The 22,975-nt window shown below is 36.6% G+C and overlaps 1 protein-coding gene across 2 annotated transcripts in view; it reads left to right on the top strand.

The window, feature by feature from the left end:
• PRKCE (protein kinase C epsilon) overlaps nucleotides 1-22,975 on the top strand; it is a 254,111-nt gene that overhangs the window by 227,569 nt on the left and 3,567 nt on the right. Inside the window, exons 13-15 of one of the 2 annotated variants that reach the window (XM_015857526.3) lie at nucleotides 1,885-2,073; nucleotides 6,034-6,180; nucleotides 13,610-13,639. In XM_015857526.3, the coding sequence (XP_015713012.1) occupies nucleotides 1,885-2,073; nucleotides 6,034-6,180; nucleotides 13,610-13,624 (351 nt within the window). In that variant the 3' untranslated portion in view covers nucleotides 13,625-13,639. The remainder of the gene's footprint in view (nucleotides 1-1,884; nucleotides 2,074-6,033; nucleotides 6,181-13,609; nucleotides 13,640-22,975) is intronic. The other variant, XM_015857525.3, reaches the window with a different exon arrangement.

Raw genomic sequence — 22,975 nt, forward strand, 5'->3', positions numbered from 1 at the left:
ACTACTTTTTCAGTACTTCTTATCACATGAATGATGAGAAAATAGAGATACCTTCATAAAGAAGTAAAAGCCTCTCATACACAATGCTGCACACAGTTGGTAATACCCTAATTCATTTATAGGCATTTGTTGGGTAAAAGAAGTTGCTGATATTTGTACTTATTTCACATATACTAAATTTTAATATTATGAGTTGCATTTTTGAGTGCCTCAAATGAGTTGATGTTGCACGGTTTCCCTGCTAGACAGATTTTGTCTGCTCAGTTTGGTTAGTAATCCATGCATCTTTTTGCCAAAGTTTCAGTGTGGTTACCTAGTTTAAAAGCTTCATTAACTTGTCTTTCATCAGCCATAAACTTACAGCAGGGAAAAATATTAGTTTATTATTTGCTGGTGATAATAAATTAGAAATATTGTTAGAGTTCTTGGCTGTCAAGCTCTGGAAGCACAACTGTTAAGGTGTGAGTCACCCTGTAACTATCATGACATCTATGAACATGTTTTGTGGCATTTGAAAAGAACTCTGGAGATAAAAGAAAATAAATGCCAGTGTGATGGATTTGGTTTTATATGAATTCTTTTCTGATTTAGTATACTAATTGTGTCATTTGGCAGGTTCTTTTTAAAATGTTGCTAAAAACAAAGCAATAACAAGATCCCAGGATCTTTTATATTAAATCCTCATCTTGCAGAATTCAATAGTTTAGGCTTCCCATATTGTCATCTTGATTACAGAATACCTCTTGATTCTATTTCTCTTGCACCACAGTACTATGTTTCGATTCCCTTTTCTTTAGCAATATCTGATTTACAGAGTGTACCCAAACCACTCAGAAAGTACACTTGCAAAGAGTTTTGTTTTCTGTAATTAATGTGTATAAAATTAATATCCAATCAACTAAAAATCCAGTCAGAAGCTACTTAGATACGTCCAACTAAATTTGGTTTTATACGTTACTTTACAATCATTCTTCCAAAACAACATTAAGCTAATGAAGTTCACCACAAGGCTTCTGGCTGAAATACTAATGTTCTTTAAGAAGGTGAAGGAGTTGCTGCCACTCCAACAATTTTAAGCCAGTCACCTTCACCTTAAACAGTCACCTCCCCTTCTTTCCCCAGTCTCCTGTCATGCTGAAATGCTGCAGCCAAACGTCAAGCTTCTTTTCAGTGGAAAGGAGCCAAAAACTTGTTCCTTGTACAATAGTTCTGTAACATTAAGACAATAAAAATCCATCATGCTAAATAACTACTCCCTACTAAAAGTATTTGCTACAAGGTTGAACTTGTGCCACCTAAAAAATTGTTGCCAGTTTTGTTTTTTTTTCTTAAAAGCAAACACAGTTGAAGTGAGTCCTAGAACCATGTATTGCGCAGCATTTCAGTGCTGTAAAAAGAACTTGAGCAAAAACTGCTTTTAGCTTCCTTCAGCCCTACCTAAAGCATGCAAATAAATCTCTTGGATGATCTCTGTACAACATTACAAGTTGGTTACGTTTGTTTTATTCAAGATAGGGACAAGGAGATGTTTCACATTTTCCACCGATCCATTTTGTTTATGTGATCTTTCTTCCCTTATAGCGTGACCTGCTTTAAACAGTTTGGAAGGATATACAGCTCTTTTGCTGACGAGCATACTTTTTTACTCACGGGACTACTAAACTCAGTTAATACTTCTGAGAATAACTACACATTGACACATAGCTGTTAGTGCAAATTGTATTGGTAAGAGATCATGCCTGCTCTTTAGCGACATCAGTGTGGGTTTTAGTCCTACATGTGCCCTGGGGTAAAAAAAGAAGTCTAGCATGTTTAAGCAGTAAATTTGCATTTGATTGTATTGTCTAAACTAACTATTCAACCGGATCTCTTTTTCTGTACCAGATCCTCCAGGAATTAGAATATGGCCCTTCAGTAGATTGGTGGGCTCTGGGTGTTCTCATGTATGAAATGATGGCTGGGCAACCCCCCTTTGAAGCTGACAATGAAGATGATCTCTTTGAATCCATCCTTCATGATGATGTCTTATATCCAGTCTGGCTCAGTAAAGAAGCCGTCAGCATTCTAAAAGCAGTGAGTCTTCCATTACTTGTTTTCCTTCTCTTCATGGTTTTCTTTGTTGCTTTTTTTTTTGTTGTTGTTGTTGTTGGTTTTTTTACCCTTGATTAAAATTGAATTTGCTGCAAGTTGTTGAGAACAGTCACCACTGGGAGTTCAAGCACAGTTCAAAGTGCCACTGTTAGGATAATGGGGCCTGGGATAAATTACACCGCTTGTGGGAAAGGAACAGAATGTTTGTATTCCACGCAGTTGTACACTGCATAAATCTGTGTACTGCAGATTCATGTTTCAGGGAAAACCCAACCAACTAGAACCGTGCTATCACTTTGACACTTCATATGCTGCATATTCTCCAGAGCTGGGAAAGCACTGTGTAAAGAAACAGACTCAGTGTTTTGATTTAACCCAATGGGGAATTTGCCATCCTGATGCCTTTGTTCCTACATTATCAAGATGGGTTGAAAGCTTTTTATTTACAGCTGCATGTTCTGCTTTTTAATTCACATAACACTTAGATTAAGTAGTCTTACTCTCGGGCAGTTGTTTTGCCCCAGTTTTTGCCTGGAATAAAGGAAATTTTCAATGAACGGGGCGGCTGGTAATGTGAAGTCCTACAGAGTTATATTTTGAGTTACATTCATACAGGATTATCTTTTGAAATTATATAGAAAACTTGAACATATTCTGATTTTTACACCAGTGGACAGGTAGCACTTTGTAATCTTTTAATAAAGATACCTTCAGTCTTATCCTGAGAGACCATAGTGGGCTAGGTGGAGAGGGAGCTCTAGAGAATGATTCAGACCAGAAATCCAAGTTAATCTGTCTGAATTGTTTGCTGGAGTATCTCTTTTGGTCCATTCATGGTAGTGAAAACATGGTGGATTTATTAAAGCTAACCTTTATACATGTTCTCCCTTTCCCCCCAGACACCTCTCTGATGTCATTTTATTAGCTGACATGATACTTTCATGTGTCTCTTTTTATTCCCAAAGACTTTAGTTATTATCGGTCCCACAACTAGGATGTATGGAATTGAACTACAGGAATTCAGACTGATTTTCAGGATTATTCTAGGCTATTGAAGAGAATTTCAGAGATTTTCTGTACTATTTTGTTTCACATTCTGTAAGGTGTGTTCCTTTGTCTTTCAATCCAAAGGCTCTTTCTGTGAGTCAACATTAACCAGTCCATCTGTTATTCTGAATTGTGGAAACATTCACTGGAGGGGGCAAGTTTTCTGATAACCCTTGACTAGTGTGTAGTGCAAGAATCACTGTATCTAGAAGAAGGTTTTTGTTTGACAGAGGAAAAAGAAAAACAGGCTTGGTAGTTACGGTCTCACTCTTTGTGGTGCATGTAGTGAGATGTCCAGTTGTTAATGTTGCACATGTTATTCATTAACCAGACAAAAATAGAGGCACGGAACTAGGCTGTAGGTGTAAGCAATGTATTTTTGTGAATATGACTGTAAAGGCATCCAACACTATACATTTCTTTCAAAGTTTACATTGCTATACATTTTCATTAGTCTATTTTACTGAGTCTGTATGTTAATAGTAGACATGGTGGTTTATATTTTGGTACAGTCTGCTTGTTTTTTTGCATCTTTTTGTCTAAAGTTAATCCTTAATGCCATTTTAAACTGTAAAAAGAGAGTGACATCCATAAAATAGATTTGCACCATAATAAGAGATTACTCTTAATTGGACAAGATGATTTGACTAGCATAAAGTGATAGAATGTAATGTAACACTAAAAAGAATACATTTCCTTACATTTAACAACCTGCAGCTTATGCAGCTGTGGTGTGAAACACTCCTGAAATTTGTGCTCTGCATGTGATCCTTGTCCACATTCTATTAAATGAAGAACAGGAAAAGCAGAGGAAAGAAAGAGGCGTCTATGTATTTTACTGCTGAATGCTAGCAAGGGATTAGCTTTGGAACACTTCATTTCCTCACATTGTGCTTCGAGACAGTTTTATTCTTTAGAAACCATGTATTTTTTCACTCCTCCAAACAAGCTGTAAGGAGAATTTAACATAATGATTTTCTCTTACATCAAGTAAAAATGTTTTCCTCTTTTATGAAGAAACAGTTTTCTCACTTATTCTAACAAAATCCTAACAAGGATAATTTTACAACTCAGTATTGCACGGCAGAATGTTGCTTATCCTATGAAATCCCAGGAATCTTATTAGCTCTGTTTCTGTGAATTGACAGGAATTGCTATTTAAAATTCTTTCCTGTCCGGTAAGGAAAACAATTCCTCATTGAAATTAGCTTCTTTGCAAGTGATTGAGAAAGGTTGTGTGTACAGTGTATGCCCTCTGAGTATGCAGATGACATAGATCTCTGGCTACAGAGGCAAAACTCTGCTATTAAACACTGCTGCTTATTTCAAAGCAAAGTTTTGGGAACCTGCTTATCCTTGATTCAGGCCCCAAGTTACATGGATATTTGAGCAACCTTTTTTCCCATTGTCATTTAGTCAGTAGGAGCTCTGAACTTCAGCGCTCTCACTTAAACAAGAAGTTCCTGCCATAGTATAGGCAGCACGTATGGCTGTGACTGTAAGTGTTGTAAGTATAATAAGCCCTACTGGCAACCATCTCATCAATACAGCTAGCAGCTGTCAGGGCACTGACAGTAGCATCCTTGTTGGTGCTGTTGATAAACAGGAACTAAATGCCAGCTTGTGCTTAAGAAATGGCAATAAAAGCGGAAAAAGAACAATATTTATCAGAGAGTATGAAATTTATGGAATTAAATGTCCTCTTCAGAACTCTGAGATTATTGTATCATATTTGTGCATGACACTTGTTTTAAGTATTTGCTCCTAATTTATTTTTTCTCCCTCATCATTCATTTCCAAGTTTGTGAAGTACAGTGATAAACTGTATTACATAGTAATATTATCATGTTCTGGACTTGTTAAATATGACATGATGTTTTCCCTGCCTGCAGCTTAAAACAAAGATGTATGTAGGATCAGGTTTTACTTCTTTGATACCTGGATTACAGAGTACAAAAAGCATACCCTGTAATTTCCATGTTCTGCTTCTGCAAAATGCATGGCTGATGGTTCCTGGCCTGCTCTCTCTTGTAACCAGAGGCTCTTGGAGGTGAAATAAAGCAGAGGAGTGCAGGAATGCTTTTGGTTGTTTTCCAAGAGACCTCACCAAAGTGTACTAATCCTTTCAAAACCTTTGCTTCTCCTGCCCTTAGAAAATATGGGCTGTAATTTAGATAGCACTTGTCCACTTGCAAAAGAAATTGCAGATCAGTTGAATGCAAGACCAAAGGCTCATATTTGGATCAGAATGTTGTGGTGTTTCTCAATATATTCCATGTATTTTTATTGAAATGTACAGGCAGAACTCCTGTAATTTTCATAGCTATGGATGCTATTCTTATTCATATGATAAAGAAATTCTAGAAGTTCATAAAGGACCTTTCATGTGTTTGCTTGAAAGGAATTGGATCTATATGAAGCCTATGTATCCAAAGAAAATAAAAAACGAGAATAATATTTAGCCTCTGTCTCCAAACTTAGTTGTTAAGGCAGTGCAAACATGATAAAATAAGAGCTATCCTAAACACCTTTTATAAACAGGAGGTTTAATTGAGGTTTTAATATTTTCTTTGTTTCTTTTATATTTTTGGGCCAAAGGTGGAATAAGAATCTTCTCCTGTAGCACTCCCAGCCAGGAGGTCACAGAATTTAACAGAAAGATTTTCCTATAGGAAACTTTATTTTCAGAGCTTCCAAGTCTTCCAGTTTGACTGTAGCCTCTGAAATTTGGAGAAGTGTCCTTGTTGCTCTTCCAGGAAAAGTAACATTCTGAAAGGAGGTTATCTCTAAAAACTAAACCCCAAGAACAGTAATTACTAATTAAATTGTAAATGGTTTCCAGCCATTGTCATTTGTGTTTTAACATTTTCCTCTTCTCCTTCCCCCACCCTGTAGTTCATGACAAAAAATCCAAATAAACGACTTGGCTGTGTGGCATCACAAAATGGGGAAGATGCGATTAAGCAGCATCCGTTTTTCAAGGAAATTGACTGGGTTCTTCTAGAACAAAGGAAAATCAAGCCACCCTTCAAACCTCGGATTGTAAGTAGCAGCTTGAATAACATTCATAGAAAACATGGTTTGACTATTCTAGTCGCTGTCTTTTTTAAGGCATGAAATTACTTGATGCAACATTTGAGGGTTGAAGTAGTAGCATAAAAACAAGCAGAAAATATTGCCTTCTCATTTCTTCTGCAAAGGTAAGTGCTAAGGATAGATTCAACACACAGGAAGATGTTCATGTTCAGTCACAGAAACCATGGGAGAGGTAAATGCCCTCTTTTAATTATTTTCCCATATTTCTAAAGATGTCTTGGTCAGAAAAGATTATTTCAATTGGATATAAACTTTCTGTGTAAGTCCTGCATTGCTGATGGAGGGTGGATTTTGCAGGGAAAGGTAGAGGAAAAGATTTCTGACTGAAAAATTCCCAAAGAAACATCCTCTTGGGGAAAATAAATGTACATCATGATTAGATAAATCGATACATTTGCATTTTGGTAACCAATAATCAAGTATTTGCATTTTAAACTGGCAGAAACATGCAATTAGTGGCCCCACATGCAGATGCTACAAATGCCAAGAGAAAATACTTTTTTATTCTTGCCTTTCCCTGGATGAAACTACTCAAAGTGTAGTTTGTACTTGCAACTCATGAAATGACAACTTTTCAGCTGTGAATGTGAGCAGCAAATTTGATACTTGAACAATGCAAGAGAATAATTTTATGACATAATCCTTTGACATTGTTTTTCATCTTTTGATTTTGAATATTCCTAATCATAATGTTTGATTTGCCTGTAAATACAGTTAACATACTTCTTTCTTTACTTCTTTAGATAGTGTTTGAAGGTTTAAATAAATTAAAAAGGGAATAATGAATCTTTGGTCTCAACACTGAATATCAGCTTAATGTTAGAGTGGAAAGCCTTCTTTGTCATTGTTGAATTAGTATCTGTTGTATTTGGTGTATCTACTTTAAGTCCAGGGAGATACACTTCCCTGAGTCCCATGTGTGGAAGTGGGGGTGGCCGTGCAGGGACCACCCAGAGGAGGAATCTGAAGTAATTCCTCTGAGCCTGCACTTGGAGAAGTGTGTTTCCCTCTATAGCTATGAAGGAAGAATTCAACAGGTTGGACTCAGTGTGAAAATTAACCCTAGTGAATGCCTTTCTAGGAGTAATTTCAAGGAGTTTCAAGTGTTATCGTATAGGAATATTTTATTTAGTATATTTCTTGGAGAATACAGGACTTGCAATGCTACAGGCCCAGGGCAGCCAGAGCCAGCTCCTGGCTTCCCTACCCTGCTGCCCTGCCCTTCCCTGGAGGAGTAGGTGGATCACATATAGTGCCAGAGCCAGTTTACAGATCTCTGTGCTGCTGCAGGAAGTGTAAACCCCAGGTTAACCCTGCTGGCATCTATCTGAAACTTGTTTAATGCTCTAAATGCTCTCAAGACAGGCTCCTCAGAGAGCTCCAGACAGCCTTATTCACTGTTTAGCAGTGAACCATATGTGCAGTATCTCTTTTCCTGTTTTCATAAGAGCTTGGCCTTTTATCTCGTAATCATTTGTGTTGCTTTGCTCAGTATCTATCAGTATTTTGGTTATACAGGTATCGATCAGACTGCACAATTCCAGATTAGGTTTCACTTAAAGCCTACATCTAATAAGTCTCAGAATCCTCACATCTATTGTGTTTAATGGCTGTTTTCCATTGATGACTGAAGATGCAAGTCCACTCCGACAGTAGATGTTCTCATAATGTCCATATTTTTTTATAAGTATTCTCATGGTGGTTGCTCTTAAAAATCAGGAGGGATTTGGAATGCCAGGCATTTTTATCCTTTCTCTTTTGCCTTCTCAGTGCAGCTTCTGTCTCTTTCTGGTAATTATTTCACTACTGCTGTTTTGTAAAGCCATTCCTATTTTACCCACACCTGCTGTTTTGTTTCTTTTCTCTTTTTCTGTTTTCTTTACTGATTATTTCCTTTTTAGCAGTGATTTCAGATTATTTCAAAATAATTCTTAGTAAAATTTTAGTAACAGCTAGTTGCTATCTAATAATTCTTCGGATAATTTAATACTTCCTTTTACCTTTATCTTCATTTTTCTTCAGGCTGCTTTAATAGTGCTGGATTTTTATACTATTTATGTCTAAACTGTATATGTCAACTTTTCCACATTCTAGCAAATTTGATTCCTGCTGTCTAGTGGTTCTGTATGTTTATTTTTTTCTGAAATCTTATTTTATGGTGGTAAATTTAGATAGCATGAGGTTTGTATTAGAGGCAACCCTATTATTTTCATATTTTCAGTCTGCTTTCTGTATAATAACTTCTCTGGTGACCTCATCCTATCAATTTTACTAATAACTGTTTTATACTTAGGAAGGGTATACTTTATATAGTTACACTGTGTTTATGATCCATCAGCTGTTTTATACCAGCTGTATAAATTTTACAACTGTTTCAGTTTTTTTGCTGTATAAAAATCTTTGACCAAGATTATTCTGAAATTTTTGCTTGTCTTCTTAACATTTAATGCTTTATTAGTTGAAAATTAGAACATGATCTAGGAGTAGCCCAGACAGAAAGATCACATGAATCTAATTAATAATGATGCAACCTCAGAAATTGTAAAGGATTCTGGGGAAGTTCAGTTCTCTATAAATGCTGAAAAGGTGATTTTGGATACTTGGCAAGCTAGAAGAAATTGCACTTGCTTTGAAAAATAATAAACAATAATAATAATAAAAAGGTAAGATGTTTAAAGCTAGTAAAATAATATCTACTTTAAAATCTACATAGTTTGTCTCTAAATTCAGTAGTGGGAGTAGCACTGAGATTCACTGATTCCATAGCTATGAATTAACTGAACATAAGTAATGATGTACTTGGAATGTTTTTCTGGGGGGGGTTTAACATCTTTCAGTATTGATAAAGGACTGTTGATTATTTCAAAGTGGCTTCTAACATTAAAAAGAGATACAAAAAATATATTTAATTTTATGTTCAGGAAAGTCTAGGTTCGTGAATACAGCTACAAATGAGGCCTAATTACTTAGAAAACAGACATTCTTGCATTTGATGTGAGTGTACATAGGTGCAGAGAAAAAATAACATGTAATACATATATATAGTCATGCATACATGTGAACTACAATTTGTACACACCTGTAAAAATCTGCTCATGCAAGAATGAGTATGTTTACACAGGCATTAGTCTATTTTCTGACCCAACAGGAAAGATGACTAAGGGGGGAAATATAATTTCTGTGTCATGTATACTTCAAAAATATAAAACATAGGGTTTATTCAGATGAGCTCTGAACTATGTAAAATCTTGAAACTAAACAATTAAAGTCATTGGGGAAAGTGGTCAAACACTGAGGTCTCACCAGAGAATGGAATAATCTGCCAAGGGAGGTCAAAGAAGTGCTAGGATGGAAACAGGCATTGATTGCTTCAGTTCTGCATCACTAATCTACTGACTCCAAAAATGTATGCATTCCTTGCTTAGCACAACAACTTTACTTTCTTTTAGCTTTTTTCCTTGCTCAAAAATAATAGGTTTTATAACAGTCTGTATCACGCGATACTGTAACTTCTCCATAGTTAAAGTTATGTCTCTTCAATTCTGCCAGCCTGAGCTTTGAATTTTTCAAGTGTGCTTGGAAGAAACACAGCATGACTATTTATTAGTCAGTTTGAAAGTTATTTCTAAATCTCATTCATACTGTGGAGGCATACAAACATATTCTTCAATATACCAGAAATATACCATTAATGTCCTTCTATTTTGGGAATGATGTGGTGATTCTAATGACACTTTGGAAGCTGAAATTTGTTTCCTAACTGTCATTAGCCTTGGAACGAAAATTACTGAATTCCAAAAGATCCTTGAAAATCTGTCTGTGTTTTCTGAAAGCTTACAAGAGGGCAGAGCACTCATACAAGTGGCTTAAGTTTAGTTTGCTAAGAAGTGACAGGAATGAAATGCCAGGTTGTGCTAGGAAGTACTGACAATGAAAACAGATTTGATTTCCCTGACACCTGCTGTGAAGGGTCTTTTACTGCTACTCCAGCACAGTGACTTGGAAAAGACAACACCAAGAGGTGAAAATCCATTGTACAAAGATGTATATTATGTACTACCCCTTCCTTTCATAAATCCAGAACAAAATTGATTTACTTTTTCTATTTGTTACAGTTTATTATACTAAGGGTTTCTCCAGTCTGGAGCTGTTAAAAAGCTTAAACTTCTGTAGAAAAATCAACAGAACATTAATATGTACATTAGAAATTAAGCATACATTGGAGGAGATATGAAGAAGACATTTATTACTTCTAAGCACCAATGACCTATCTTTTGAAGATAATTTCCAGTTTTCTTAAAACATAATTCTTATGGTTTCACAGACTGTCTTAACATTTGTTTAATAATATTTTTTTTCCCTGCTGCTCTTAATTCAGACTTGGATTTGTAATTGCATGTGCAAGAGAGAAGTACCATTTTAGTACAGGCAGGTATCACTTCTCCAAAGCTCTTGTTATGAGACAGCACTCCCTCTGAGGTACTTTATTCCTATGTTAAAATATTTTGGCCCATATGTTTTTCTGAAATTATTTTCATTCAGAGAAATAAATCTCCCAAATCACTAACCATAACACCAGCATAGCACTAGCCATAACACCAGGCTACGGTTTCCAATATACTTTTACTGTCCAAAACCACAAAGACATTGTCAGTATTCAGGAGTTCTCTACCCTCTGTCTTTCTTTGTTTCCATAGTAATGTTTGGTTAATTAGATAATCTTCATTTTCAAAGCACATCTGCAATATTAATAACAAAAGCAAGGGAACATTCTATTAATTTCTTGCCAAAGTCATTAATATTGTGGTAGATCTTGCTTAGTGCCATGATGGAATGATTCAGTCAATTCCATAACAAATAATAAAACATACATTAAAAACAATGATTGCAACAGATGACTGCCTTGAATATGTATTTATGAGTTTATATTGTCCCATGTTGTTACTTATTGGAAAAGCTTATGTTTGAAACAGCGAAGCAGAAGTATATTTTGGAATATTTTGCTTTTTCCTCAGTTCTCTCCATATTGCTCTAAATCCCCTGCAAGAAATTTTGTTTGTTTGTGCCTTTTCTGAGGGCATAGCTGGTCAGCTGACATCCCACTAACATCAGGCAGGGAAGCTCACCAAGAGGTGTGCAGAGGTGGCCTAAAGGCTGATAGTAATGTGTAATATTCCAGTCCCACTTGGCAGGGGCACAGGAAAATTATTGCCCCCAAATTTCACTCATTTGGCTGAAGTGATAGCATTGTGTAAGCCTCAATTTCTTCATGTTTTGTTTTGTTCTTTTGGGGTTTATTGGTAAAACAAGATGTGCTCAGTGAAATCATTCTCATGTTTCTTATGCCATCGGTCACAATAGCCCAGTGTGCTGTGAGGAACAGTGAGACATAGGAAGATGTAAGGCACTGTGCTGCAAAGATAACCTCCCAGCCTGTCCATTCCTGTCCTTCCAGACTGAGTTTTCTGTTAACTCTATACACACACAAATAAGAAGACTTGTTGTACCCTGTTTGTAAATATCAAGGTTGGGGATATTTGAGGCTTTGAATAAGACGTCCTCTACATGAAAAAGCTGAAACTCTGAGTCAGATAAAACAGATGTTTGCCATATGTATTTCCTTCTAGCAATTAAGCCAAAGTTTCATCTCTAATGGCTTTATCAGTGCCTGTGGCAATTCAATCTTAGTGTGGCTGCATGTAGTTGAATTTAACAAAGTAATTACATTATGATGATTTACTGTGAGGATGCAGCTTTTACAGAACAATACATTGTTTTCATTTTCTCTGTGCGTTCATAACTGCTTGATTTTACATTTTTAAATTTCACTTTCTTCAAGAGCATTAAAGACATGATGGGCAAGATAATCTACTGCAGGACTTTATCTTTCAGTATTGAATAACAACAGCTGCTGCCAAAAGGGCCTATTTAGTTCATCTGATTTGATTCTCTTCATTTTGTAGTCTCTTCTATTCCTACCATTATATCACTGAGAATGTTTTCTGAATACTTGTACATTCTTTCTTCAGTTCTGACTTACTAGGGAATTGGTAGAGGATTGGTCTGGCAACTATAACCGGAGATCTGAGAAGTGCAGGATTAAATATTCTGCAGGATTAAATGTTCTGCTAACAGCTTTTCTAGAAACTCATAGCATGGCCCAGGATTTCTCACCTAACACCTCTGTGCCTCAGTTTCCACTCCCAGGTAATACTAGATCAGGGTGCATAACAAAGTTTTGTGGCAGTGAAAAGATAAAACTGAGAAGACTTAGAATCCAAATGCTCATGATCAGCCAGGCTTTAAATTGATGGAACACGTGGCACTTCCCTTGGAAGAGTGTTCTATACTATACCAGACCTCAGTGTTAGCAGATTTCATCTTGATCTTCAGTCTCAAATTTCCTACAATAATTTACATGTATCTTATCTCCTGTAGGCCTAATATAAACACAAAATGTTATCAAAATCCCTCCCCCCTTAGTTGTCACTATCTGGGCCACGTTGTCTGTATGCAGTTTCCTCGTAAACCTAAATTCCCTTGTTAAGTCTTGACTTAAGGATGCCAGCAATCTGCCCTCTTTCAATTTTGTGCTGCAGCAAAGCTTGGACACAAAATCATCCCAAAAAACAAATCCTGGTACTAGCCAATGATTGTGCTATAACTGGAGTCTCTGAGCACTGATAAATTTTTTTTTTCCCTCTCTCCCAAATGAGTGAAAAACTGGAAAAAAATCAAAAGTACTTCTTTTATGACTTGTGTCAAGCTGGATATCCACAGTGTCTGAAAACTGAGTAAGAAACAGTAAATACAAATGCGTACAGAGTGTGCAGCTGTCCTGCTTGCACAGGCAAACAGGCAGAAGCCGCACTTTCCCATGTAGGTTGGTGTCTCACTGAATGTTTCCCAAAAAAGTATTCAATGAGACAAATGTGTGTTTAAAATGCTGCTGCAGCAGCCATCTGCTGACTGTGAGAAATGGCTGGAATCCTTAAAGAGGGACGACATTTCTGGAGAAAACTTCCAAATATATTAGACGGATACACAACTCATAAATCTTCCCAAGTTTTCAGATGTTTTCATGCCTGACCTAGGTAGGTCAGGTAGGTTTGAATAGGCAAACATATTTTTACTTTTTAGTGAGGGTTTTTAAACTTGCTGTTTGGGAAGTCATGATACTGTTTTCTCGGGGGTTTTTTGGCACACCTCTGTTTTTGGTGACAGTGGATTGTATTGTCATACATGCAGAATTATGACTTTGCATTGTGGGGGAGAAGCCCTGTAAAATGCAGTATCGTTCAGTAGCACCAAACAGAACGTAGGAAATTACAGGCCAAGTAAATTTCGTTTTGTATAAATGTTCTCTCTTTTCAAGTTTGCTTCAGTGTGAATGTCCCTCTTTAAGGTAAGGCCTTCAGTATGGGGAAAATATCAAGGTAGGTCCATTTTTAGGCCTAATAACCTTGAGGTGTCCCTTCAGTTCCATAATATATTTCCATTTGGTCATCACTGCATGGCAATGAGCATTTAGCAGGCGGGTGCGCAAGGGGCTATCCTGCATGCTTTTGCATGAATTGTTACTGCTTAGACAAAACACCAGAGTGGGATCCTGAGACCTCAGACACTCACATATCATTCTTAAACTTTGCACATTATATATTTCCCACTTCCCTGCAGGCGTTTTAGGAACAGGAAAACAGTGACCTTTCTTCTGGGAGTGACTCTGACTTGATTAATACTAATGTCCAAAAAAAAAAGTTTGAGAAGAGGGAAGATGTTATTGGTGTCAAAACTGCTAACATAAATCCTTAAATAAATAAAAAATAAAATGAAATTTTAAATAAATAAATAAATGATCACTAAAGGAAAATGGTTGTGGGTTGTTGGGAGTTAGCCATTTTATTACAAACCTTCTTAGCTGTTGAAGTCCAACTTACTAGCTCTGCCACAGGGTATCACAAATTAGAGTATTTCATGTAAGCTCGTTCCTAAAAGCACCACTTTGCTGTGTTAGCCACTTCGCTACTAGAAGCATTGGCAACTAGTAAGGGATGAAGTTTGTCACCGCAGTTTAGTCAGCAGCAGGTAGTCAAGAGCAATAGTAGCAGTACTTCTAGCAATGTATCCTGTAACAGTGGGTCTAATAATGCGTCTGGGCAGGTCAGGACAGAGATGTCTGGTCTTCTTCTACCTCTCTCCTCGGCATGACAAAAGATCTTGGATTCCAGATCACTTCAAATACTTTAAAACTTTGCACAACCATGAGCTTCTCTCAGGTGTGAGTAGACAGCTTTCAAGAAACTTAAATCCAGCTTGTATCACAGCTAAAAGACACTGGGAGTAAGCAAGCTGGTGTGTTTAGCAAATCCCAGCTTTGTATGCTCAGATGTACAAGTTTCTGTTTCCCAGAATATGCTCATTCAGTCTGTCTTATTTTATGTTTCTTGTTCTCTACAGCATCTCTGCAGCAGCTGCCTTTAGCTGTGATTGCCACAATGCTAGAATTGTAGAAGCTTGAAAGCTACTGTAGGATTCCCTTGTTTCTTTTGATTCTATACCAGGGATCAGCAATATTTTGTTTTGTCGAGTCCTGGTCTTTTAACACTAAAGACTTTTATATTCAATAAAGTTCATGTAGTTTATATTCAATAAAGTTCATTGTTGTCAATAAAGTTCATGTAGTGATAAGAAGCCAGAGTGTTTCTGCTTTCCTTTCAGACTTCCTTGGAGTAGGACAGGTTTTTTTTCACTTCTTGGCTCTCTCTTCTCTAGTCCTACTTCATAAAACAATTTAAACCATTAAGTGAAATTACATTATCATGGCTACTTACAGTACATTCTTAAGTGCTTAAACTGAAACATGTTCATGTAAATAATATTCCTGAGTTATGGAGTATAGGAAAAGACAACTTGAAGATCTTGACTGCCTGCGAGTCTCTGAAAGATTGTGTTTTCATTTGAAAAGAATAGGAAGAAGGAGAAATTGACTGAATATATTTATGCCCTCAGGTCCCCAGTAACATCTCAAGTTCCCTGCAAGATGAGGTTCCCACTGTGCAAAAGCCTTTTAAGTGCACTATGAGAAACAATCAAGAGATCACACATATTCAATTGCAGAAGTTTAAAACAGATAAGTAGAAGAACCAAGAATGAAACCCCTTCCACTACAAATACTAAATCTTACTGGGCATGTTTAATAAAACCATGTTCAGAAAATGACAGTGAGATGCTGCACGTCCATGCAAACAATTAAGTAGTCAGTATTAAGCCATGCTTGTCTAGCTTTCTCTATTTCCATACAGTGAGACCTGCAATACCATTTCTATGTGCAAGATAACTTGTTATTTGTTAGGGGTTTTTTCTATGATTACATTGTTTAGGTGACTGTAGGTGGAATAAAACACTGAAAAGTCAGCCAGTTTTAATCAGGATACGTGGCAGAGATGAGTCCTGAAATATCTAATTACATCAGTCACCTATTGACTAGTATTAGAATCTCCATAATTTGTTTTTGTGCTTGCTTAACCCATGGAAAGCAGAGTAAGCTTCTCCCCACAGTCAGCAGCAATACAATTAAACTAGTAGCCATTTGTTTTTCATACTTGTGAAAATTAATTTTTAAAATTACAGTGATTCAGAGGAGGGTTAAGTAAATAGGGTATTTTCTATTTACCAAACTAGGAAAGTAACTTTACACATATACACATGCACATATATACAGTATGCAACAGCTATATGAGCAGTATATGGAAAAGGGTATGGATGACTTCCCAACATTTTATGCACTTGACATCGCATTCATCAATTTTCTTGTAAGTCACAAGTTGAGTAGCATCAAAATGTTCATTATTAAATTGCCTGAAGTGGAAAAAAAAAGATTATTGTGAAAACTGTTGTGATTCTGTAGTAGGATTGTGACTGCTATGCGCTAAGTAATATTTCTATGCACTACAGATCCTTTACAGAACAAATCTGGTCAAATATCTCACTTTCCACATTTTAAGTTTTTCCATGATTTATCAGGTGGCTCCTGGAATTCTAGGACCACTTATCCAGGATTTGTGCTTGACTTGCAAACCCTCCTGCAACACCTTTTTCTTCCTCTTCTACACCAATCAGCTCCATTCTCTGAGTTTATCCATTGCTTTGCGATGAGGCGTTAGTGATCTGTAAGACAGAAAGGTTTTTACACGTGTATATGAGTACTTGGCAGCAGGTGTTTCAGCATGTGGCAGGTGCACCTGCCCTGACTGGCTGTAATGCAGCTGTAATAACAATGGTTAAAACACATTTTCAGGAGCTCACAACCAAAAATGGTCTAACCTTGGATGTGTGCCAGGATGTAAGATGGGAGGTGACACTTGGCGATCGCGACCTGAGAACAGCTGAGGATTTTGGTGGAGGCTTGCCAATAAAATGTGAACTGGAGAGGGAACCGTATAAAATCTGCTCTGCAGAGAGTATCATTAAATTGCAGTAGGAGTTATATTGTGCAGATGAAGGGCATTTTAATAGGGCTGTTCCATTTATTTCCCTTCTCCCAAGCCCTCCCCACCCCAAAGAAATATAAAATAATTTCCCATGTAGCTAGACCCTCAGAAGCATACTTTTAGGGTGAAAAATAAAAAGCAGAAGTGCAAAAATTGACATTTTTCCCTTCAACTTCTCTCACTCTAAAAAAGGCATGTTTTCTACCATAGCATACTTCTGTGCTTTAGTTATGATTAAGTTGTAATGGAAACAAGCTCTGATAAGATAAATGAGACAGATCTTATTGGTAAAGGACTGACCATGGGCAGGAAGTTGTAGTGATGGCTTCCCTTGCAGCTCCTGTGAATTCTGTCTTCACAGATGTTTTCAACAGAGCCAAGTCTTGTGCTTTAGCAATCAGGCTGTGAACAAAACAAGTTTGGTATGTACAGGTTTAGTGCTGTGTGCTCTGTTCAGCAAAAAGCCATACTGAAGTATAGCCATAAGGTACTGTGGTTTACAACATTTTATTATGGGTGAGGTTCATTTCTCAGACTGTGAGCACAAGGTGACTGTCAGTGAACTTGCAGAGCTTTGATCTTTTTTGCTTTGCTGTTTCTGTCACTGTTGTATTTTTTGTTTATGGGATAAGAGAAAGGCTGTGCAGAAGTGAAGTGCTAAGAATGGCATTTCAGCCATGTAATCATTAAATGTTTCTATCTACCTTCTAATTCTTTAGGTAATTCTTCCTTCCCTCCTGACCCACTTCTTACTCCTAGGAAAGATACATACTGTTTTGATAGAAACGTGGTTTCAGTTTCCTGCACCAGAAATTATTCCTCTTAAAATTCATAGTTCTGTGAATTAGGTTGATGTTTATTAAATGTTCATGTACTTACATAACAGATTAGATTACAGCCTCCATAGGTTGGCATACTTTCTAGATACTGCCCGTCCATTAAAATCTTTGCTGAATATCTTTGTTATCCATTTCTTTCTTTTAATTTGGCATCCTTCACATCTAATGAAAGAAATAATCTAGAAGCACAACATGTCACCCTCTACTTGGGAGTAATTAATGTTGGTATTCTTCTGAAAACTACCTGGATTAAAAACCCTTTTTTTCATCATAACCTTTAACTGATGCACTATAGATTATGTTTGATTTGTTGCAACTCTTTGTCATGTGAATAGAGAAACTGACATACTAAATAAAAAATTCAAGCTTCTACCGTTATTCTGATAACTTCTCAAATCAGACATTCTAGAAAATACTTAGGGTTCTCAAATGGCCTCTCCATGCATGCAAATACTGTGAAGAGGTATCAATATGAGAAACAGAAAGACAAGCCTGAACTGTTTTGCTTCTTAGCCCATTTCTTTCACAGTATTTGTGCTAATTTCTATATATAGAATGAGTCATATGTGAAAGTGAGTGCTTATCATGACTTTTCTCAACTTTCTAGAAGCTGCTGCACCTTTGTGAAAAGAAATTCACTCATTAGTGCAATGATCTCTGCTTCTGCTGTGGTTTTTATTATCATAATAAAGAGAGGTGAATGAAAGGACAGTGATATAGATGTGAGGTTAGCCACATAACCTTGTGCTTCAAACCGATTTGTCTGATGCCTTTAGTTTCCATTTGTCTTTAAAAATAATCTGAAAATCTTGCTGGTAGAAACAAAATACTAAACTGATCATCCCAGTACAAGGACCTCTTCTTGGCAACACTGTCAAACCTAGCCACCATTTCTCAGTGAAGCAAAATTCTGGATAAAATTGAACAATACTGTGTGAATCTTTCACCTCCTACTGCCCATCCTGTTCATTCTGTGCTGCTGTCCCCTGCCCCCGATGCTGCATAGCAAAAGCTGTAGCAACATCCTGCCCAGACTGAATGTGCCTGGTGTGCAGTTGACATCACCATGTGCTGCCCTGGAAGAGTTTCCCAGAAGAATGGCAAAGTCTCGGATTTCACTGTGGGCTTGAAGCATCAAGCACTTCTCCTGACAGCAAACTGCAGTGGAGTAAAGTGTGTAATTCAGTGATATAGAAAGTCCAATATGTATGTGAAGGAAGGTGCTGACAGTATCTGAGTCTGTGAAAACCATGGATGAGCTTTGTTTCTGTTCAAGAAATGTCTGGATGTTGTGTTGCGGGATATGATTTAGCTGGGAAGTATTGGTGATGGTTGGACTGGATGATCTTCTAGGTCTTTTCCAACCTTGATAATTCTGTGATTGTGTCAAAATGTATGCTAACCAAAAAATACAATAATTTTTTCTACTAGCATATTTATTTGTTGTTATAGTGACCGTTCCTGACCCCACCTGCTGGTATTAACTGTCTGCTCTGGATTAACTCTTTATTCTACTGAACTGAGCAAAAACATACAAATTGACTTAATGATTCCTATAGTTATATTTAATGCAAGTTTATATTTAACTCATCATTTGAATTTGTATTTTAGTCTGATTTTCCTACAAAATAAGACTTCTATGTCAGTATTTTTTTCTAGCCATTGGACAATTCCAGCCCATTTTTGTGGAGGCATTGACCATTAAAGCACTTGAAAGGCTGATTCTCTGCAAACTAAGCAAAACAGAGTAATGAAATTGAGGCACATATTAACTAGCTGTAGAATTGATTTAAGCCTAGTTAGACATCAGAGTCCACCAAACCTCTTGTCTTGGCCTTGTGGCACAGCTGAGGAGGTGCTCAGGCATTGCTGAGTTCCCTGGTTTAGACCACCTTCTGCCATGTGCAAGGATTTCTGTAGCTTTTCAGTTCCAGTGATCCCATGTTATTCACATTTGCTTCAGAAGAGTAATGAAATGAATGGCAAGTTCTAGTCTTCCCAGTGTATTTATGTTGCTGAGAACACCAACTTAGATTTTTTTCTTTGTTGCAATTCATATAGTGCCATATAGTAATAATTTACAGAAAAGGTGGGTAATCGTTGACACTGGAGAACTTATTAACAAATTCTGGAGTTTCTTTTTTGAACTTCGGTTTGTGATTGAATGTAGAAAATTAATTTTTCATTGAAATTATGGAGAAAAATAACCCAGTCTGATAAAATACTGCTCAATATGTGCTTATTAATAGCACATTAAATTCCTTTTATTCTTTTCATAATTATATTAAGAGATTTAAGGGGGTAAAAACATTTTAGCTCTTTAAATAGCGGTCTTTCTCCGTATCTGTACTGGAAAACTGAGAAAACTGATTAAGGGAAATGGCCTCAAGTTGTGCCAGGGTAAGTTTAGGTTGGATATAATGAAACACTTTTTTATAGAATGGGTTGTTAAGCATTGTGGTTGTGTCACCATCCCCAAATGTGTTTAAAAACCATTTGGATGTGGTGCTCAGGGACATGATTTAGTGGAGGGTTGTTAGAGTTAGGGTTGTATGGTTAGGTTGCGGTTGGACTCAATGCTCTTTAAGGTCTTTTCCAACCTGAGCAATTCTATGATTCTATGAAATGCTGTTTTATGAAGACAGAATTCTAAAAGCTCTAATATCTTTACTTCTTTGCACAGAGCTGTAATCTGTGAATAGAATCAAACATAACTTTGACTTTAAAGTGTCATCCTTGATGAGATTATGTTAATATGATGAGGTCATGTTAATATTTATTAAATCATGATGATCTATTCCTGTGGTGTAACAGTGTTTTGTCTGATCAGATGGTATCAGCCAGATGTAGTATGTTCATCAAGTCTCCCAAAATAACTAGGTCATGCATGAGGTCAATACTCTGATGCGATACCTATGAAGTGTTCAGATTGCTAAGGAAAAACGATTTTAAAATAGAATCTGAAGCCAAACTAAACTTTTCTGTTGGAGACAGCTGTGATATGGGGGATTCTTGTTTCCTAATAACTATCGTTTCTTCGGTCATCTGAAATTAAGAAGTCTTATCTGGAAAAACATTTGAAAACATGAAAATAATATCTCTCAAAGAATCAGGAGCTTATGGCAAAAAGAAGAGAACCTATTTAAGTACTGCCTTTATAGTATGCACTTGCTAGCCAATCTAAAGACCTTTGTACTTTGTGATTTCTTTTTTTAATTCTCGAATTGGATAATAGCTGCAGTCTGTTTTATCATATGCTCTGCCTACCTCACAGATCATCTTTCTTTTCTCTGCTTCTCTGCTCAGAGACAACCACAGCCCTTCATACCTACATGTTGAGCCCTCATATTACAACTATTTTTTGACTATGCTGTCAATCTATAGAGTATTCACAATGCAAGTACATCAAGATAGCAATGCTGGAAGAAATGTAGCCAGACCTGTTTCATTTTAGGGGATGGAGCCTTGCAAAATAGCCATAGCTTCAGGAAGAAACTGCCTCAGTTGCTAAGAAAGACTTCTCAAATATATATTTCCTTTGAAAAGTGCCTTGTTATGACCTCTACTTCTTGACTTCTATAGCTTAATCCTTTCACTTTTGTACTCTGTGGTTTATTTCATCTTACTAGAGCAGTTGGTTAATTAGAGGCCTGCTAGTATATCCTTGCAACCTCAGATCGCTCCATACCTGTCCTGTTAATAAATTGAATGTTTTTTGTGTTTTTGCTGCCAAAAAGATAGGAAATTGCTCATAAAAAAGTAAAATATTTTTCTCCTTCTTTGGATATCTCATTGAAGGCAGTCTGTAAGTAATGCTAGGCTTTTTAATCTAAGTAAATACCTTTCTTTGTTGTTTCAGAAGTGTTTGCATTTCAAAGTTCTTTTGGAAGTGCAATTATTTGTAATCAGCGGGATTTAGATTTTTGCAGGTACTCATCTGCACTGATTTTCACTTAACATATTAATAAATCTCAGCAACAGTGCTCTGGAAAAAGTAGCTATTATGAATTATTGCTTTGGTTAGGATCTGGGAAATTTTCATTTTAATCTTTTAATTCCAGAAAGAAAATATGATTTTGCCAAATATGTTCAGTATGAAAAACTGAACATAATTCATATATCATGAATTTGTTTTCAGCTACTGCAGGGTTTATTCGCCCCAAATAGCTAGTGGTTTAAAAAAAAAAATAGAGGAAAAAAAAAAAAAGAAAAGAAACCTAAGCTGTGTCCTTTACTCTTTACACGGTTTGGAGTGGGTCACATACACTTCATATGCAGATGTCTGTACAAAGTAAATATTACAAATGTAGACAAAATAGCCATATGTTTATATAAATGTTTTTAAAGTCTATATTCTTTTCCTTTTAGTGGAACGCTGTAGATAGAGAATGCATATTTTTGATTGCCTGAACTTAGAAAGTACTTGGTTTACAGAGTCTCTATAATTATAAACTCCTTACAAGCTACACTGTTGATGCTTACTATAAGTCTCAGCAGATCTAATGAAGAAAATACTATGATATATCTAATTTATAGGAAAATTTATCTGCATTGAAAGAAGGCTTCTAACCCATTTGGAATTCATCAGTGTATCAATCATATTATACACTATGATATACCACTTCATGAGTTTATCATTTAACTTTGCGCATCAAATAGCTATTCTATTTCTGGTATCATCTTTATCTTAGATGTGGAGAATGGATGCAAAACAGGTTTTTACAGTGCCGTTGTGCCTCCATCAAGTGTCAGACTTCATGAAACAAAAAGAAAAGATAGATAAAAAAGGGGAAAGGAAAATATTTGTTCCAATTCCCTGAACCTGTACATGCCTGAAATATGCTGCTAACATGGAAAATATGAATGGTACGGGTCTCAGGACAATGACTTTAAGGAACATTTTCCCCCATGGCCTGATGTTCTTTACAAGTAAGTGGTTACAGATAGTCACTTTTGTGAGCACCCTAAGGAAAATGAGCCAGCCTTTTCAATTCACTCTCTAGTTAACACATTTTATCCCACTCAGAGCATGTCCAATTGCAACCCATTGGGCCAAATTTACTGAAAGACCAAGGTTCTTTAGTGTCTCATGGAGAAATCCTGGTGCCACTGAAACAAGGGAGAGCTCTGAGATGGATTTCTTTGTAGCTAGACTTTTGTGCTTTGCCATGTTGCTCTGGATTACATTAGTCTGCATTAGGAGTTCTCAATGATCAAAATTTTGGACTGTGATCTACTGTCATCTAATGTTAAAGCCAAATATATCCAGATACAAAGGAATGGTTAAAGTAGAGTTGGGTATATTGTGAGGAAATCAAATTCACTCTCTGCCTCTCAGATGAGATACCATTGTGTTCAAATCTATGAGGAAACAGCCGTCAACTATGCCAAGACCCTTTCTAAATTAGTCCT

This window comes from Coturnix japonica, chromosome 3 (assembly GCF_054131305.1).
Source record: "Coturnix japonica strain WE chromosome 3, WE-NBRP24, whole genome shotgun sequence".
Lineage (NCBI taxonomy): Eukaryota > Metazoa > Chordata > Aves > Galliformes > Phasianidae > Coturnix > Coturnix japonica.